This window comes from Trachurus trachurus (genome assembly GCF_905171665.1).
Source record: "Trachurus trachurus genome assembly, chromosome: 7".
In the NCBI taxonomy this organism is placed as follows: Eukaryota; Metazoa; Chordata; class Actinopteri; order Carangiformes; family Carangidae; genus Trachurus; species Trachurus trachurus.
The window spans coordinates 4,927,519-4,945,250 of NC_139901.1; the positions used below are offsets into that span (position 1 = coordinate 4,927,519).

Genomic DNA, 17,732 nt, shown 5'->3' on the forward strand with positions numbered 1-17,732 from the left:
CTATTTTTTATTTTTTATTTTTTTTATTTAACCTTTATTTAACCAGGAATAATCCCATTGAGATTCATTATCTCTTTTGCAAGGGGGTCCTGGCCAAGAGAGCAGCACAGTAGGTCCACATAAAGTACCGACTTGAAAAACAACAAAACAAACATAAAGACAGCTAAAACAGTTTGGCAAATCACATCATTACAGTATAATCACCAGCTGCGTTCAGTGAGAGAACATGTGCATGCAATAGTCAAATAGTCCTTGATCCTCGCTTTAAAATCTTCCATACTTGGGAGATAATCCAATTTAAGATGACTCTGTAATTTATACCAGGACGAGGGTGCGATAGGGGGCACAGCGTAGGCTACCTCCATATATGTCTGTTTTTGAATAAATAAAGACAAAAACTATATTGTGTCAATGTGATTTGCAAAATTGTCTAAACTGTCTAGGCTACTTAAAGCAGAAGTAAGCGGAATATTTGTGTTAATATAAGTCTTAAATAGTTAAATCTTCCGACAGCAATCACTTATATAGTAGCCCCGAAGTAGCTACTTTAATTGCAGTAGAAGACTCTCTGCACTCCTCCCGTTAGCAACGCCAGCCCATAGCCCTGCCCAGAGATTTACAACATACATTGTTGTGAACAGACCCAAAGAAACTGCCTATTTTCACGGCCTAAAAGAGGTTTTACCTGAAAAAAAATACACAGTTCCATTGTTCGCTATACTGTACGTAGAGTGTTTGGTCTGAAACACGGGTCTGTCAGTCACTCTGCTCTGCTGTAAGCCGAGGAGAAAACTCTCCTTGTATCCTACAACCTTTATCCAATGAGGAGAGAGAACGGCATAAAGGGGCGGTCCTCTCTGTGTGTGCAGCCAAGGGATGTGCGTGAATGTGGTGATGTAGGGACGAGGGCGGGGACTGCTAACTCCATCTGATGACAGGAAGTTAGCCAAAACCACCGGATCGCTTACTTCTGCTTTAAAGTTCACTAATTTCAACCAATGGCCCAAGTTATTTGAGAATCCATTAGCTTAATTGCTGTAACATGTACGTTTACATGCAGAGCTTAATCGAGCTATGCTCAAAATTCGATTTTGCCGTCTAATCGGACTTCTGTCCTTGTTTCAATTTACATGCAACTGAGAAAATCGAATAACTGACGGGGTCCGCCCCCTCATGCGGCGCCCCCCTGTCCTGTTGACTTTTCTGTCACCTCGTAAAAAACTGAATAAACAACTTAGTAAGCTTAATAATAAATTCTCAACTGCAGTTCCCGACCAGACGCGCCAGTCTGGGCCGGATACGTGCTGAGAATAGGATACAGGCTTTCTTTTTTTCCTCCCCCTCTCTCTTTTTTTAAATAAAACGCTCTTGCTGGTCGCGCTGCGTGAAATGTATTGAATCAGTGCTGACGTTGGGTTTTTTTCTTTAATTTGGCGGGTTCGGGCGGCTTCTCTGCTCCACTTTATGCCGTCTCTACTGTTGTGGAGCATGCGCACATGCATTGTCCAGCTTCAGTCAGGCGTAGCCTATAGCTACATGACAGAGAAAATCGAATTCCAATCGCATTATCTGGGTGTCTTAATCGGAGTTGGAGAACTCCGACTTTAGTCGGACTGAGGCGTTTACATGCACTCAGTTGTCCAGTTATAGTTAGATTAAGGCAATAATTCGTTTTTTTCAAGTGTCATGTAAACGTACAGTTGAGACATCTGATGCTGCATGAATAGGCTTTGTGCACTTCATGATGTGTAAGCAACACTTTACTGGTGTGGTTAAAGTGGGAAAGTTTCTATTATAATCTTTATTTAATGCAGTACAGATAGAAATGTATGATTACAAATGTTTCCCGTTTCTTTTGTCAGTCTAGCAGGAACATCCTCCAGGCCCTCACTGAAGACCTTGAGGTCAAACATGGACAGTATATAAATAATAAATTATAATGAGTAACTGAATTTATAAAATGGAGTAGAAAATACACATTTTGTTAGAGAATCTAGCCTATATATAGGCTACTGTATAAAAAAGAACCAGATACCAACACGTATACAGCTTGAAAAAGTGAAGTAGGCCTAGGCCTTTTTCTTATCTTTGAACTCTGGGAAGAGATGACCGAGGGGGTCACTCCAACACCAGACCAACCACACCAACCCCCCTTTCCACCGAAAAGAACCTGGTTCTAGTTCGGTTCTGGTGCTATAGCCGGACCTTAACTGGCTCCAGCCTGGTGCCTCCAAAGAAGGTTACTTTTGCCACAAGCAAAGGAGCCAAGTCAGAGCCATGCAACTGACCATGGATCTAATATAATACATCCATGCAACTCATAGATCTTGACATGCAACTGACTTGCTCGTTGTCGTTTTAAAAATGGCGGTTCATTGTTTTTGCTGTTCCTGTGTGGTCAGGTAACCCCGCCCCAGGCCCCTCATATCATCGGTTCTTAGCTCTGGACCAGCTCTGGATCATAGACTGTATAAAAGAGTTCTGGACCTATGCTCTGGACCATAGACTAGCCTAAAAGAGTTCTGGACCAGCTATGGACAATATGGGACCATGCAGCTCGGAGTTGGTGCTTGGAACCAGTTTGAAACCAGTTTTAAAGAGACCTCGAGGAGTTTGCTTTTGGCTATGGAGTCGTCTCATATTTGTCGATACACTTGTTAATGGGTCCATTTTCGATCAATTGTTTTGTCTTTATAGTTATTTTGCTATTATATTTATTAGGCTATTATTATTTAGTGGTCGACTCACCCAGCAAGCCAATAATGAAAATGATCAACTAAATTTAGAGTGTGAGGGGGGCGGCGCCGCGCTGCCGCTTGGTGCGCATGCGCATCGACGAACCCGGAAGCAGAATCCAAAACAGAGCAGAGCAGCTTCTCTCTCAGCGAGACGAAGCATAAATAACTAAATATGCAGCTTCATTTCACCAAAGACGTTTTACCGGACTCGGTCAGCACCGACTTCCAGAACCTGAACAAACTGAACGAGCAGGTAAAACTCAGCCGCCACTCACAACACACACATATGTATCCCTACGCCGTGTAACATTACAGTAGCCTAGTGTGTCTGAGCTCAGCTGCTGTGAGGCTTTAACCTGCTGCAGATGTGACGTTACTGGGGGAAATCTGTCTGGTTTCATACACGAACTGTCGGAGCTGTCAATAAACGTACCCGGTGATATGACAAGCCCGTGAGGATCATGTGACGGGAGCAGACCCGGTGGGGCGGGGGGAGTATTACAGTAGTGGTGGTACACAGTGTAGGGTCACTTAACTACCGTATTCAACTACACGACAAAACTATTTTAGTAACTATTGTTCTCTGTTTATTATTTTTTATTGAGAAGTCATGGCCATAATTTAGTTGCTTGAGATTTATTTTTCTTCTTTGTTGTCGGTGTTATTTTCAAGTAATGTTATGTTATGCTTATTTATTTGATACGGACATCACAAATACATTGAGACTGTTCCAGTGGATGCTTTGCTTAGGTGTGTTTAGCACATGTGCTAATTTTCAACACCAGTCCATATATTCTAATGTGGCAGACCATCTGGTTCAGATTTGAAAATGAATTGATTCAGGGGCAGGGAAATAACTTCATCCTGCTCGTTCCCATGCATGGGATGTGTAAATTAAAATCTGTTATCATTTTGTCAGTAATGTGTGAATTGAAATTGTCAGTGCATGGAACAAATAAAAAATGAAATGAGATTACTTCAAGTCCTACTAAAAAGTAAAAATGCTCAAATGCATTGATGAGCTACTGAACATTTCTATTGGACACGATGGTGTCTTTGAGCCACAAACTGTCAAAACAACAGAAAGAGACAAAAAGGAGCTCAAATGTCCAAGTCTGCACAACTAAAACACAAAGAGACTTCATCACCTATTAAGAGAGGCTCGTGGACTATGACCTCACTGTAATGGTCTTTTCAACTTTAATGATTCAGGATGTGTTTTTTCTTTTTCACTATTCCACACATTAGTAAAGAAGATGTCTGTTGTGATTTGGTTTGAGTTGACTCTTCATTTCACTGTATCACATGCACATCATTTAAAAATGCACTTTTTTGAAACTGATATACTTTAAGCGTTTTTTGTTTTATTACTTTATGAACATTGTTGGATAGAGGTTCAAGTTGTTGATGAAACTGCGTCTCTTGATGTGAAAGGCTGATCGAACAAACCAAACAGCAGAACATTTCTTAACATCCACTACTTTTTTTTTTCTACAGCAGTTTCAGAGACTGATTGAAATTCTGTTCCATTTTCTCCTGGAGCCTAAAGAGGTGAACACACACACACACACACACACACGCACACACACACACACACACACACACACACACACACACAGACAATTTTTATGTCAATGGGACTTTGGATTTTTGTGATTAACCTTGATAACTGAACCGAGGAAAAACACTGCCTGTCCCATTGTGCATGTGTGCAAATGAATGCATAAATTTGTGTGTGTGTGTGTGTGTGTGTGCGTGCGTGCATGCATGTGTGTGTAGACGGAGAGGTTCATGCAGCAGCTCACTGAGTTTGCAGGAGAACACGGGATGAGCGCTGGTCCTCTGAGGAACCTGATGAAGAGCGTGCTCCTGGTACCGCAGGGTGGGAGACACACACACACACACATAGAAAATCCACCTGATGAACAGTTTATTCTTTTGAAGTTCAGGAAAGCATGATAAATGCAGTGGTTCACAGATGTTAGACGAGGGGTGCCCAAATTCTTCTCAGTGAAGGGCCAAAAATGAACATTCAAATGAAATATGCCTGTAACATAGGTTAATTGTGCAAAAATAAACACTCATACAAAGTAATTTTTAAATAATACTATTGATTATTGTGTTTCACTGTTAAACAGGGCTCCAGACTGCCCCTAAATGGGGGCATTTTGCCCCTAAAATTTGGGACAGTGCAAGTAAATTTTTCATGTGCACATGTGCAGCCAGTGAATTTGCCTGTCTTTTGTTTTGTAACGCTGGTGAAACATGGGGAGAAAAATCTGATGTTTGTAATTACAGGTGGCAGGTCAATGTGTGTGAGTATTGTGAATACTTGCTTTACAAGTCGATTTACAAGTGTGTGCCCCTAAATTTTCTGCTTGGTCTCCTAAAATTTTAAGTTAGGGGCCACAGTACTCCTAGGGAAACATGTTAGTGTGGAGCCCTGCTGTTAAAACAAAGCAAAGTTAGTGGTACTCTGGTTGAGAAGGGCATTGTCTGCTACTTGTGTCGTCCCCAGAAAAGCAGAGTAGCTTGTGAATTTGTTGCCGTTGCCCAGTCAGTTAATGCCCAGTCTCCCTGCTCCTCTCACCCACACACAGCGCCCTGTGCTGGGCTGCACGGCCGGCCAGCCTCCCCTCCAGAGCTTGCCGCAACTCTGGAGAAAGTTCTAAAGCTCCCGGCAACGGTAACGTTACCGGCAATGATGGCGACGGGGGGCAACAGTCCAGTCGGCACCATTGCCATCGTCGTTGCCGCTACCGGTGCCGTCACCTTTCCCGGTGCTAAAGCTCTTTGGAGCTCAGAGCTCTAAGCTGGACTATAGACTGTAAAAAATATGGACGTAGCACCCGTGACGTCACCCATTGGTTTTGGGGAGTCGTTTTTGTGACTCAAATATGCCGGCCTGAACAGCGCCATGTTGGATTGGCCGGCCGATAACCCGCCCACTGGCCTCGAAGCAGCTGTCCACGGAGCTGCTCGGACCTGTCACTCAACGTTTCCGCGCCCTAATTGGCCAGAGTTTTAACCTAATAACAGTAAAACGGTAGAGTTAAAAAAAAATTCACCCCCCTCAGAGTGTGTGCGGGGGTAGAAACTATCGATTGAGAAAAAAAAACGTGCTGACACCAGGCTTTTAACATGTTTATTGAGGATGTAAAATCTGTGATTTTAACATGGGGGTCTATGTAGAATGCTGCTTTCTGACACCAGCCCCCAGAGGAAGCCGAGGGGATTGCAGTTTTTTGAACGCGGAAGTGAGCTTCACTTCTCAGACCGACAACTGCCCAACTTGTGTGTTTACTTCCTGTCTCTTCGTCTATGAAAACTCCCAGCACGTTAACAACAACACTGGTGACAGTGGTCGACCTAGTGGTCGGAGTCGTACATGCAACATACATCACAGTGGGAAAATTATAGAAATTTCAAAAATTAAAAATTCGAGCATGGGCAGCGGGCCAAAAATAATCGGTTGGCCCGCGGGCCCCAATTTTCCTGTTCCTGCCTGGGTTCTCTCCTGGTTCTGCAGCTTCCTCTTAAAGTCCAGACACATCCACACTAGCTTGATTTGCCTCAAAATTGCTTATAGGTGTGAATGTGAGTGTGTTAATCTCTTCCAGCAGTATAGCCAATGGATGGATGTCATGCTGATTGTGTATCTTCTTGTCCTATTTGATCAATGTTTGGACTGTTCAATTGTTTTAGGAAATTAAATTATTCTTTTAGGGTTTTGTGTATACAGATTTCTGCATATTGAAGCTGAAATTGTATTGTACACATTGTGACTGGGCCCCTATCCACAAACCTGTTAAGCTCATTGGGTTGTGATATTATCATATTGTATTTAAATCTTATTGCATTACATGACTGACATGGCTGAATGACTTTTGCCACCCGCATAAAAAACACAAGCAGTTGTTGTAGCCCATCAGAGCTCTTGTTGTTTCCACATTGAACCTTTATAGCAGCTACTGTACACCATAAGCTCTGAGCCTACACAGATACATAAAGCTTGAGTACACACTATTGGCTCTTGATGCTGATGTTTGCTGTGACTTACTCCTCCGCTATAGCCAGTAGACATATTAACAGTATATCATACAACAATAGGAATAAAAGAAAAACTAAACATACAAAATTGGACAAGAAGTGCATTTTCTTTCTTTTCTCATCGGTGCAACCTGACTACAGTACATCAGCTCTCTGTGAGGTCGCACGGATCTGAACGTACACACGGTGCTAATTCTGAAATTTCCCACGACACTCCGACCTTGACACCTGTGAAAGCTGCAGCTACAGGGACGTTTCCATCTGAGTGACACTTATTCCCCCTGTCTCCTCCTCAGGAGCCCTGAAGAAAAACCTGACAGCCGAGCAGATCAAAGAAGACCTCGTGACGTTAGGTAGTCATCCCGTCTCCTCAACTGATAACATCATCAGCGGCGTCGATTTTTAAACCTGGGGGTTAAGTATGGCTCCTGGATAGTGTTCTCTCATGACGCTGTATCATTTTACTTTTTTTTTTACATCTGCTTGTTTCCTCAGGACTGAACGAAGACAAGGCGGCTCACTTCTCACAGCAGGTAATTAATGTCAGGTTGTCAGAATCTATAAAAATCAAATATCCAATGCAGATGTTCATCATTTACAACATGACGATCGCTTAGTAGATAAACTGGTTTCTTTCTCTCTTTTTAAATAGCATCCAGAAATCATTCTATACAGGGTATCCGCAGGGTCTTGAAAAGTATTAAAAGGTGATAAATCAATTTGGGGAAAATTAAGACCCTTAAAAAGTATTTAAAAGTATTTTCACGACTTTATAAAGTCTTAAATTTTGAAGGTATTTTTTCTGAATTAGCTGTCCAAGAGTCCTAAAAAACATTGTAAAAGTGTGTGAATTTATTCATTTTATGAAAAAACAAAGATGAAGCGGTACATAAAAAAAAAAAATAAGCTTGTTGTTTTTGTTTTTTGAGAGTGGAGCAATGTTTTTTTTTTTTTTTGTAAACTTTGCCTTATCCCAGCCTATTTTGAATTCTGTAGCATCATAGTGGTCTATAGTCTTTATCACAAATTAAAACTGCATGTTACGTTAAAAGTGTCACTGATGTAAATGGTTACAGCTTGAAGTGGCGGTGAGGTATTGAAAAATATTGAGAAGGTCTTGAAAATGTCTTAAAAAGGTATTAGAATTAACTTCAAGATTCCTGTATATACCCTGCTATAACAACAGGAGTCATTCTGACATTTTCAGTGGTATTTTTCAGTGGGGGGAGCACTACGCAGCGCTGTCCAGACTCGCTGTGAGGCAGACTCTGATGGTCAACCAGCTGGTCGACATGGAGTGGAAGTTTGGAGGTACAAACCACATCAGATTTAGCTTTTTGAAATTATAGGTTGGCTGTAAGTTTATTTCTGTGCACGCTGTGAGGGCTGCAGCTCTCCCTGCTCTCATGAAAACGAGTCTCTAGTCTAATGTACTCATTAGCATATGTTATGTTAGGTCCTCTAATGCACTGCGGAGTCGCATTTAGATGATGGGTCTCTATCAGACAGTGTTGTTTATTCATTGGGATCTAATGGCTTGTGAAGACATACAGGTGATAGAGATGCTAATAGAGCCAGGCAGGAGAGTCATTAGTGTCATATTAAACCATCGTTGAACTGATGTTCATAATGTGCTCCAGCTTATTGGCCTGAGCTGTGCCCAACTGTTTTTAGACGTACTACAAAAAAAAACCTCCAGTCACCCAGATGGGGTGTGTCTAACCAGTATGAGTTTTCCATATTTTACAAAACACATTTAAACTGATAATGTGAATAATTTATGAACCTAAACAAACATATTTTTAAGAAAGATTCATGATGACCAAGTAGGTTTATTTCACCCACAATGTTGATTTAACATCACAGTGTTAAAACCAAAACCCCATATAAGTTGCTGTTTTTATTAGTCAAGTATGCAAACATACAAAGAATATGCAACAAAGAAAATAAGAATTAAGTAGAGAAAAAGAGTAATAATTACAACAGAGTAGAGGAATGTATAGAAATGTAAATTAAAAAAATTAAAGAGAAACTAAACAGGATTTTCCTGTGGCTCTGCTACATTTTTACCTTAATTAAAACCTCCGGAGTAATTGTGATAGTTAACTACATGACTTGTGACTTGTTACAGTGAGAACGGAGGCTCTCTGTCTTCCACCTGCGTCTCACGGCTGAAAATCAACCTTGCAACATCAGTGTAGTTACTCGGTCACCGCCCCGGTGTCCCAGCCCTCGTCTCTGTGCACCACGACACAAACGCGCTCCGTAACCCGTAATCTTTTGTTTATGACAGTTAAGACTACACAAACATACACGTTGTAACATTGTATATGTTATATAACGTTATCCACCCTCCATGTATTGATTTTTCATCGGCTTCGTTAAAAACAAATGCACATGGCCAGGTGGTGGGTTAGCAAAACAGAGGAAAAGTGTCCTCTTTAAGTCATAATTCTGAAAATAAAGTCATTGTGCATTTTGGAGTTTGTTTGACCAGACCTGAGGCCAGTCACTGCTGAACCTGTGATTTTTGGCAGCCTGAAGGTGTTTTCTAGCATGCTATGGTTGGGTGTGGGGGAAAAACATGAATACAACTTAGTATTAGGATATTCTGTGTGGCAATATTGTGTCAGCACGGGGACGGACACCAAGTATCAACCTTTTACCATGTAAAATGAAAATATGAAAACTTTAGCACTGGAACACCAATTGTTTCTGTCTACTTCACAGACTGAGAACTTGATCTTATTAGATGAAAGGTCATAAATCCCAATGTATGAGTGCAACACATGTTTAAAACGTCAGTAATACTGTATTGTGATAATATTGCATCAAAGGGCCTGTGGTGATTCCCAGCCCGAGCTAACACCCTCAAAGCAAATCAGTTATTCTAACATAATATTAATAATAATAATCTTATTAAAAACAGTAGGTACCTAGAGACCACTGGGCCTTAATAAAAGTAGCAATACATTAAAGGAACCAAAGACCAGGCAGACAGGCCATGTACAAACACACATATCCAACACACACACACATTAGTAACCAGCTAGAGTGGTGTGTGTGTGTGTGTGTCTGCTGTTCTGGGATGTGACCGTTACCTCAAAGACAGATGAACGTCCCTGTGTCTGACTGAGTTGTTGTTTTGTGATGTGTTCTCTGACCCACAGTGACGGTGGGCACCAGTGAGATTCAGAAAGTGGGCAACATCTTTCTGCAGGTCAGTGTAGCAAGAAATAATGCTTTATGCTTCTTATTTACACACACACACACATGCGCACACACGGTGACAAATCTCTCTGTCCTGCTGCAGTTGAAGCTGGTGGTCAGACGGGGAAATTCCTCCGAGAACGTGTACATGGGTGAGTGAGTTTGTTTATGTGTACTGATAAAATCAGCACTGACGACATTTCGGACCAATGAAATACAGACAGACTGTCAGATCCATGTGGGTGCAGCAGTGTGATGAATAATAACACACGTGCATGAAGCTCAAGAGCTTCTACTCCTCTTAGGAGTAGAAGCTCCCCTTACCTCCATCTACCACTGTGTTGCTTGAAGGGAGATGTGTGTAATCAACAGGAATGCTCAGCCTGCAGAAGCAGCGGAGCGGATATATATCTTGTGATGGAAACTATAATTTTCTTTCACATTCTGCTGCTGCCACTCCTGTTTCCACTTTTGGAAAAGTTTTTTTTTTTTTTTTTTTCAAATGTAGTTTTTCAATGCTTGGAGAGCCAGCTGCACAGTTGTATAAACATGCAGACAGATGAGATGAAATGGACCGTGAGATACCTGAGGTGATGTTTTTTGTGGCTGAAACTGCACAAATGACAGACAAAACGCAGATAAAATGTTTATTATTGACAGAAGGAAGCTTATTTTTAACTCAAGTTTCAATAGACAACTTGTTTATTTCTCTAAGGTGGTGGATAGATTTGCACAGAAGCTGGAAGGAAAACTGTTCACAGCAAACAGCGGATTAAAAAAGATCAGAAGGGAAAATAAGTATTGAACACGGCAACATTTTTAGTAATTTTCAGTAAATATATTTCGAATGGGGCTATTGATATGAAATTTTCACCAGATGTCGGTAACAACCTAAGTAATCCACACATACAAAGAAATCCGGAGTAATTGTGATCGAACTACATGACTTGTGACTTCTTACGAGTGAGAATGGAGGCTCTCTGCCTTCCACCTGGCGTCTCATGGCTGAAAACCAACCTGGTGCCTTTATTGATACATGGCTAATCTATTAAAAACGTGTTTACGCGTTTCAGCCAAACTGACCTTCGTCAGGGCAAGGGTGAAGGATACACGTCATAACATCGTATGTGTTATATAACGTTATCCACCACTCCATAGATTGATTTTTCGTCGGCTTCATTAAAAACAAATGCACATGGCCAGGTGGAGGGTTAGCAAAACAGAGGAAAAGCGTCCAGACTTGCATAGTTCCTCTTTAAGTCATAATTCTGAAAATAAAGTCATTGTGCATTATGGAGTTTGTCTGGTCTCAAAACATATACAGCTCTGGAAAAAATTTAAAAACCACACCAAAATGATCAGTTTCTCTGGTTTTACTATTTATAGGTATGTGTTTGAGTAAAATTCAATTTAAAAAATGCTGTTTTATTCTATCAACTACAGACAACATTTCTCCCAAAATTGAAATAAAGATATTGTCATTTAGAGCTTTTATTGGCTAATGACTAAACTAGTCTAAATAACAAAATATCAAGTCTTTTCAGACCTTGAATAATAATAATAATGCAAAGAAAACATGTTCATATTTATTCCTAAAGAACACTGCAAGAATATTTTAACTCAGGAAGAGTTTATAAATCAGTTTTTGTGGGATAATGTCAATGTTTAATCCCAGCAGTGGTTTTTATAGTCTTCCTATAAAATTAGATGTGGTTCAGGTGATGACCTCATCAGTGTCACATAGTATGAGTTGTGTTTGTGTTGGTATTTAAAAAAGAAAAGAAAAGAATGACTGTCATACATGTAGAGATGCTTTTAAGAAACATTTGTGAAAGTGGTCTCTTGTTTTTTTCCAGAGCTGTATGTTGACAACTGAAATTCTGTGTAATAAAGTGAAATGACACGGGGAATAAGTATTAAACACATGAAGGAAAGGAGGAGGAGCAGAAAGCAGCTGGAATCTGTTTGGGCCGGAAGTGAAAAGAACATCATTTGACCATAAACCGGCCACGACCAGGCGCTGCTGCAAGATTGAAGTCAAAACGAAACTCGAAGAGTTGTCCAAGAGCCAATGAGCACTGAGAGCTTTAGACGGAGTCAGAACTGTGAGTCAGCAGCGCAGCTGAGAGAGTAATGCACCCCACCACCATGGCCTCTGCACACTCACCATAGAAGAATGTTGACGTATTCGTACTTATTTTCCCCGTTGTCTTGGGTCAACACCACTGACCCACTGTCAGAGAGCTTCATTAGGTTTCTTCATCCTCATCCTCAGCTCATGTGAAGCTCTTCACTTTCTTCAAGGCAAATCCACTTCCAGACACATTTTCCATTGAAAGAGCTGCAAAACACATCAAAAAGCTTGTTGTGATGATGCAGGGTGTGTGTGTCGTTGGTTAAAGGTCCAATGTGTAATAATTGGCAGGGTTTATTGGCAAAATCTGAGTATACTACCCATGAATATATTAGTATAATTGTATAATCACTATAAAATAAAATTTGTTTGGTTTTCATAACCTTATAATTCTTCTTTTATATCTACATATAGCAAGGGTCTTGCTTTAGAGAGTGTTGCCATCTTGCGCCGCCATGTTTGTACGGCAGCCCGAACTGAATATAATAGAAATTTTGTCTCTTACAGTGTAGTTAGTTTATTCTGACTCAGTAATGGACATTGCTAAGGCAAGGTCATTGTGCAGGCCTCTGCCACTACACCCATTGACATAAAAGAGTCCAATTTATTAGCCAACTCTGCCAGACAGTTACTATTGCAGAAAACACACAACAAAGCCAAATTATTTTTAGGAGCTAAATAATATTTGTTTGGACAATTTCGAGCAAATTCAACTCTGGGCTGTATTTTCCTAACATTTTAGGTCTAAAAGAAGCAATCTGAAGATTTTCAGTTGAATTGCTCCTGTTTTGCGGAACTTGCGTCTGCTCCCATTCATTGCTGCCGTGGCGATGCGGGGACAGACACAACTACCGCAAAACAGGAGCAATTAAACTGAAAATCTTCTGTTTAGGCTGTTTACATCCCTCAAAGCCGCAATTTTTTTCCACAGACAGCGTCAGATGGCGACTCAAACATGCACCAAGAAGTTTATTTACTTCAAGTAAGCCGACATGTTTGTAAAACTAGATCTAATTCAAAGTCTCCCAGAGTCTTGCGCGAGACCCAAGTTGCCGTGCTGGTGCATTCAGGTGCAGTCGGAGCTACCGTTTGTGTCATAAACACAGGAATATCAACTCTTGACTTGCTTCAAGTGTAAATTTTTTTCCACAGACAGCGTCAGGTGGCTACTCAAACATGCACGAGAAGTTTTTATTACTTGAAGCAAGTCAAGAGTTGATATTCCTGTGTTTATGACACAAACGTTAGCTTTCCCACTGCACGTGAACACACCGAACACGAGACTCCGGGAGACTTTGAATTAGATCTAGTTTTACAAACATGTCGGCTTGCTTGAAGTAAATAAACTTCTCGGTGCATGTTTGAGTCTCCATCTGATGCTGTCTGTGGAAAAAAAAATGCGGCTTTAAGGGATGTAAACAGCCTAAGCAGCGGAACTTGCGTCTGCTCCCATTCATTGCTGCCGTGGCGATGCGGGGACAGACGCAACTACCGCAAAACAGGAGCGATTAAACTGAAAATCTTCAGATTCCTTCTTTTAGAACTAAAATGTTAGGAAAATACAGCCCCGAGTTGAATTTGCCCGGAATTGTCCTTTAAGTCAGAGTGTCAATCAGTTTTTATCGACTGTGTCTTCTGCAGTGAAGTGGAGATCCATTCACCTCAGTGTGTTTCCTGTTTTCTTCCCTTGTCTCTTCCAGAGTTGACCCTCCCTCAGTTTTACAACTTCCTGCACGAGATGGAGAGGGCCAAGGCCAGCATGGAGTGTTTCAGCTGAGCTGAGTGTGTGTGCCTGTGTGTGAGCCACTGCGAGATAATGTGTGTTGTAATTTGAAATGTGTCAAACTGTGTGTGTGTGTGTGTGTGTGTGTGTGTGTGTGCGTGTGTGCGCGTGTGTCTCATTGACTGAAACTGAGCACAAAAACAAGTCCTGTTATTTTCTGCCAGAAATTTATACTCTTTTCTCAATAAAGAGAAAAAGAAACAAACACTCTTACTGTGTGTATGTGTTCGTGCGCGCGTGTGTGTGTATCTTTGATTTATGTGGGAATAAAGCAACACTCCAGTCATTGAATTTCTTCCTCTGGTGTAAGCACAGGAAGTGTTGTTTGCCAACCAAGATGTGAATGACTCCTTGAGTTTGGTGGCTGCTCTGTCCTCATCTGTCTGAAGAGAAATCCACACAAACTGTAAAATGATGAGAGAAAGTCAATCCAACCTTATCTGGATGTGTTTGATCACTTCCTATTGTTTCATGGCTTGAGTCATCATATGATTACAGTGAGAGGAATACTGTGATTCTGTAAGTTAGTATACAGAGATGTGCAGGGGGATAGAAAGCACAAGGCCACAGGAGAGAGAGGAAGCCGGGTTAATAATGTGTACACTGTTAGCCTTTGCTGTAAAACCTACAGTTAATTACTTTAAAATGTCCAGTAAAATAACTTAAAAACATTGAACAGTATAAAACTGTAACATGCATTGCATCATGGGAGTTTTATTATAAACTAGAGTATATTACTGTATAATTTCAAAAATGCAGTAGTATACTGTTGTAGCATGGGTCCACAAAACAAAAACAGTTATTTACTAGATTACTTACAGTAAACTACACTTTTGTATTTTCTAGTAAGGTACTGTAGTTTGGATTAGGCGGGAATGCATCTAAAAGCCATTTACCAGTTGCCAGTTACGTTAAACAAAAGAAGAGGACGAAGAAGACGGTGGACAAGTAAAGTTCATTCATCAACCTTGGTGGAGAGAGGCTACACCGTTGCGGTAAGTTTAAATGTAGAAATTAAACGTCTTGATTAAACCTGACCTGATTTAACCTTTGCTTAGCATAATGCTAACATTACTCTGAATTATGTTATTAGCCTGAGATGTTCAGACAGTCACAAACACATACCTACTACCCCTTACCGACCAAGGTTAGCTAACATTATGTAACTGTTAAAGTCATGTAGAAGATTAACATCTAGATAGACACCACTTATGAATTTCACCAAAACATTATTAATTCGCTTGGGTCTATGTGCGTGCGTGCGTGCCTGTGTTTCATGGCAGGAGGTAACGTTAAGTAGCTAGTTAGGCTATGTGCTCTCTGGTGATAAATGTTCATACAATATGATCATTTGAATGCGGCCAAACTGCTGTATGCTGCTCGGTGTAACACCCAAGCCCTCCTGTGTGAGTCCTGCAGACTTGAGTCCGTTAAAATATATATTTTTTTATTTTTGTCCCTAATGTCCTAGCTTTAGTAGCATGCTAGGATAGCCTTAGCCTGCTTGCTATTGTCGTCCCTTGTGCTCACTCTGTTCAGAGAGGAGCCAAGGCAGCCAGCCCAGTCACGTTTCTTGTCGAGAAGATTATGATTTATAATCTTGTGTGTGCGTCTGTAATATTAATTTGATTCAATAAATACCATTGTGAAAGCCTTGACTGTCAACTAAAATGCCCAGTAAAAATCTTAGAAACATTGAAAACAGTACAAAACTGTATAATTTCAAAAATACGGTATGATACTGGTCTCTTATACAATGCATCATGGGCCCACAAAGCAAAAATGGTTACCTACTGGATTATTTACAGTTAACTACACTAATACATTTTCAAGTAAGGTACCGTTGTTGATAACATATAATTTACAGTAAACAACAATTTGTGTATTTTCTAGTAATGTACCGTAGTTTGGATTAGGTGGGACAAAGCAGAGACGTTATCAAAGCACCTAAAAGCTAAAAGATCACTACACTACTCCCAGGGTTCCCTTAGGTCTTTGAAATTCTTAAAAGTTTGACAGAATTTGTGGCAAAAGTATCAAAGTATTGAAAGTTTTTTTTTTTTTGAAAAAATATAAAGATATGGGAAAGTGATCTAATTTTTGTATGGTAGTTTGTGAATATAAATTAAGTGGTGCAGCTGAATCTATACGTTGCTTTATACATCTGTTTAATTTGTTGTTTGTAGCATTAGGAAGCGACATTCCAAGGAAGGGGGTGTGTACCAGGCTCCAAGAGAGTCCAGGCAAGAGAGAGGAACCTTGAGGCTGGCCATGCAACTCCAGTGCTGGGCTGTCTAACCAGAGATTTGTAAGTTTTTATGTAAGGAAAAATATAAATTGGAAATGCTATTGATAAGTGGCGCAGCCAATCGTGTATTTGCTTAATGTGTGTGTCTGTTTGTTTGTGTTGGTTGTAGCATCAGGAGGCAGGAAGGGACCTTCCAGAGAAGCAGGTGAATACCAGGCTCCAGAAAAATCCAGACAGGAGAGAGGAACCTTTAGACTGGCCAGGGGCCTCTGGCACTGGGCTGTCTAACCAGAGCGTCAGATTCTGGTAAGTTGTATTGTACAAATTAAACATCTTGATTAAACTTGACCTGAATTAACATTTGCTTAGCATGACATTACTCTGAATGATGTTAGTTAGCCTGAAATGTTCAGACAGTCACACACATGCACACACACTTGAATTCCAGCTATAAATTTCATAGGTAGGAAAACTTTCAACCATCTCACACATTCTGAAATTTGTGGTTGTAAAGAACAAATTTCATCTATACAGTGATGTGGCCTTGTTAACAGAGGAAATATGTCTGTCTAAATCAAACCAGATAAAATCTTACACAAATTAAGGTCTGGATAGTGTGGCATTTGTGTGTTCAGTGTAGTGTACTTTACCAGCCCTTGGCAGGTGATCTTTAAACACATCTTCTCCATCTAACTATCTCCTTCATTTACTTCAGAAAGATACTCTCCACTGAAGTCCTTCCAACATCCCACTGATCGACACACCCATCACCAAACGAAGCTCTGTGGTCTGTGGCCTCCCCTTGCCCCTTGCCCCATCGTTAGAGGTATTGTTCAACCTTTCCTGGGAATTTTTTTAATTTTTTTAAAGGGACAACGAGGAGTCTCATATTAATGTGGATGGATCTACGTTACCACTTGTTAATGGGTCAATTTTCAATAAATATGTTGTTTTGTCTTTATGGTAATTTTGATATTATTTAGTGGTCGGCTCGCCCAGCATTTCCTACTTTCGGTTTCGCAAACACTGGGGTCATGGGAATAACGCTGTCGAATCACCGTTTATGGTCGAAACTACGACGGTATCTGATTGTCTTTGAACCTCCGAATTTTATTCTTGATCAATGAAAACATTCTTAGCAAATGTTTTCGCTTTTTTCCATCTTGCACCGGTCCAAGAATTTCACCGTGCGCGCGTAAGCTCATGAGAAATGTAGTCTGAAAACACTTTGCTTTCCAAAACTCCTAATTGTCCCTTTAAGTTAGTACATGGCATAAAATTTGATTCAGTCTTTAACTCTTTGAAAAGTGTTTATGTTTCAAACATTTGTAAGCACTTTGTACTTTCATATTGTATGAATTGTATTGTTGTATTGAATTAATTGTACTGAAATACTACAACTGTTGTTAGTGAAACTATGAATTTCATACTTGAATTTGATACTGTTTTGATTTTTAAAAAACTTTATGTATTGCAAAATTTGTACTGTTTTTGTGTGTATGTTTTTAAATAAAGAATTTGAATTTACTGCATATCACTGTAAATATTTTTTATTTTACAGTAATCTAC

At 40.3% G+C, this 17,732-nt stretch overlaps 1 protein-coding gene across 2 annotated transcripts; it reads left to right on the forward strand.

The window, feature by feature from the left end:
* Nucleotides 1–2,826: 2,826 nt before the first annotated feature.
* Nucleotides 2,827–14,106, forward strand: commd7 (COMM domain containing 7). Of its 2 annotated transcripts, none has more exons than XM_083976305.1 (9): nucleotides 2,827–2,991; nucleotides 4,236–4,289; nucleotides 4,518–4,620; nucleotides 7,085–7,141; nucleotides 7,284–7,321; nucleotides 8,009–8,099; nucleotides 9,959–10,008; nucleotides 10,102–10,150; nucleotides 13,833–14,106. In XM_083976305.1, exons 1-9 carry the CDS (start codon nucleotides 2,911–2,913, stop codon nucleotides 13,907–13,909), a joined length of 600 nt encoding a protein of 199 aa, XP_083832431.1. In that variant the 5' UTR covers nucleotides 2,827–2,910; the 3' UTR covers nucleotides 13,910–14,106. The 2 variants fall into 2 exon arrangements, with proteins under 2 accessions (XP_083832431.1, XP_083832432.1); XM_083976306.1 differs by having other exon boundaries at nucleotides 2,840–2,991; nucleotides 4,239–4,289.
* Nucleotides 14,107–17,732: the final 3,626 nt, after the last annotated feature.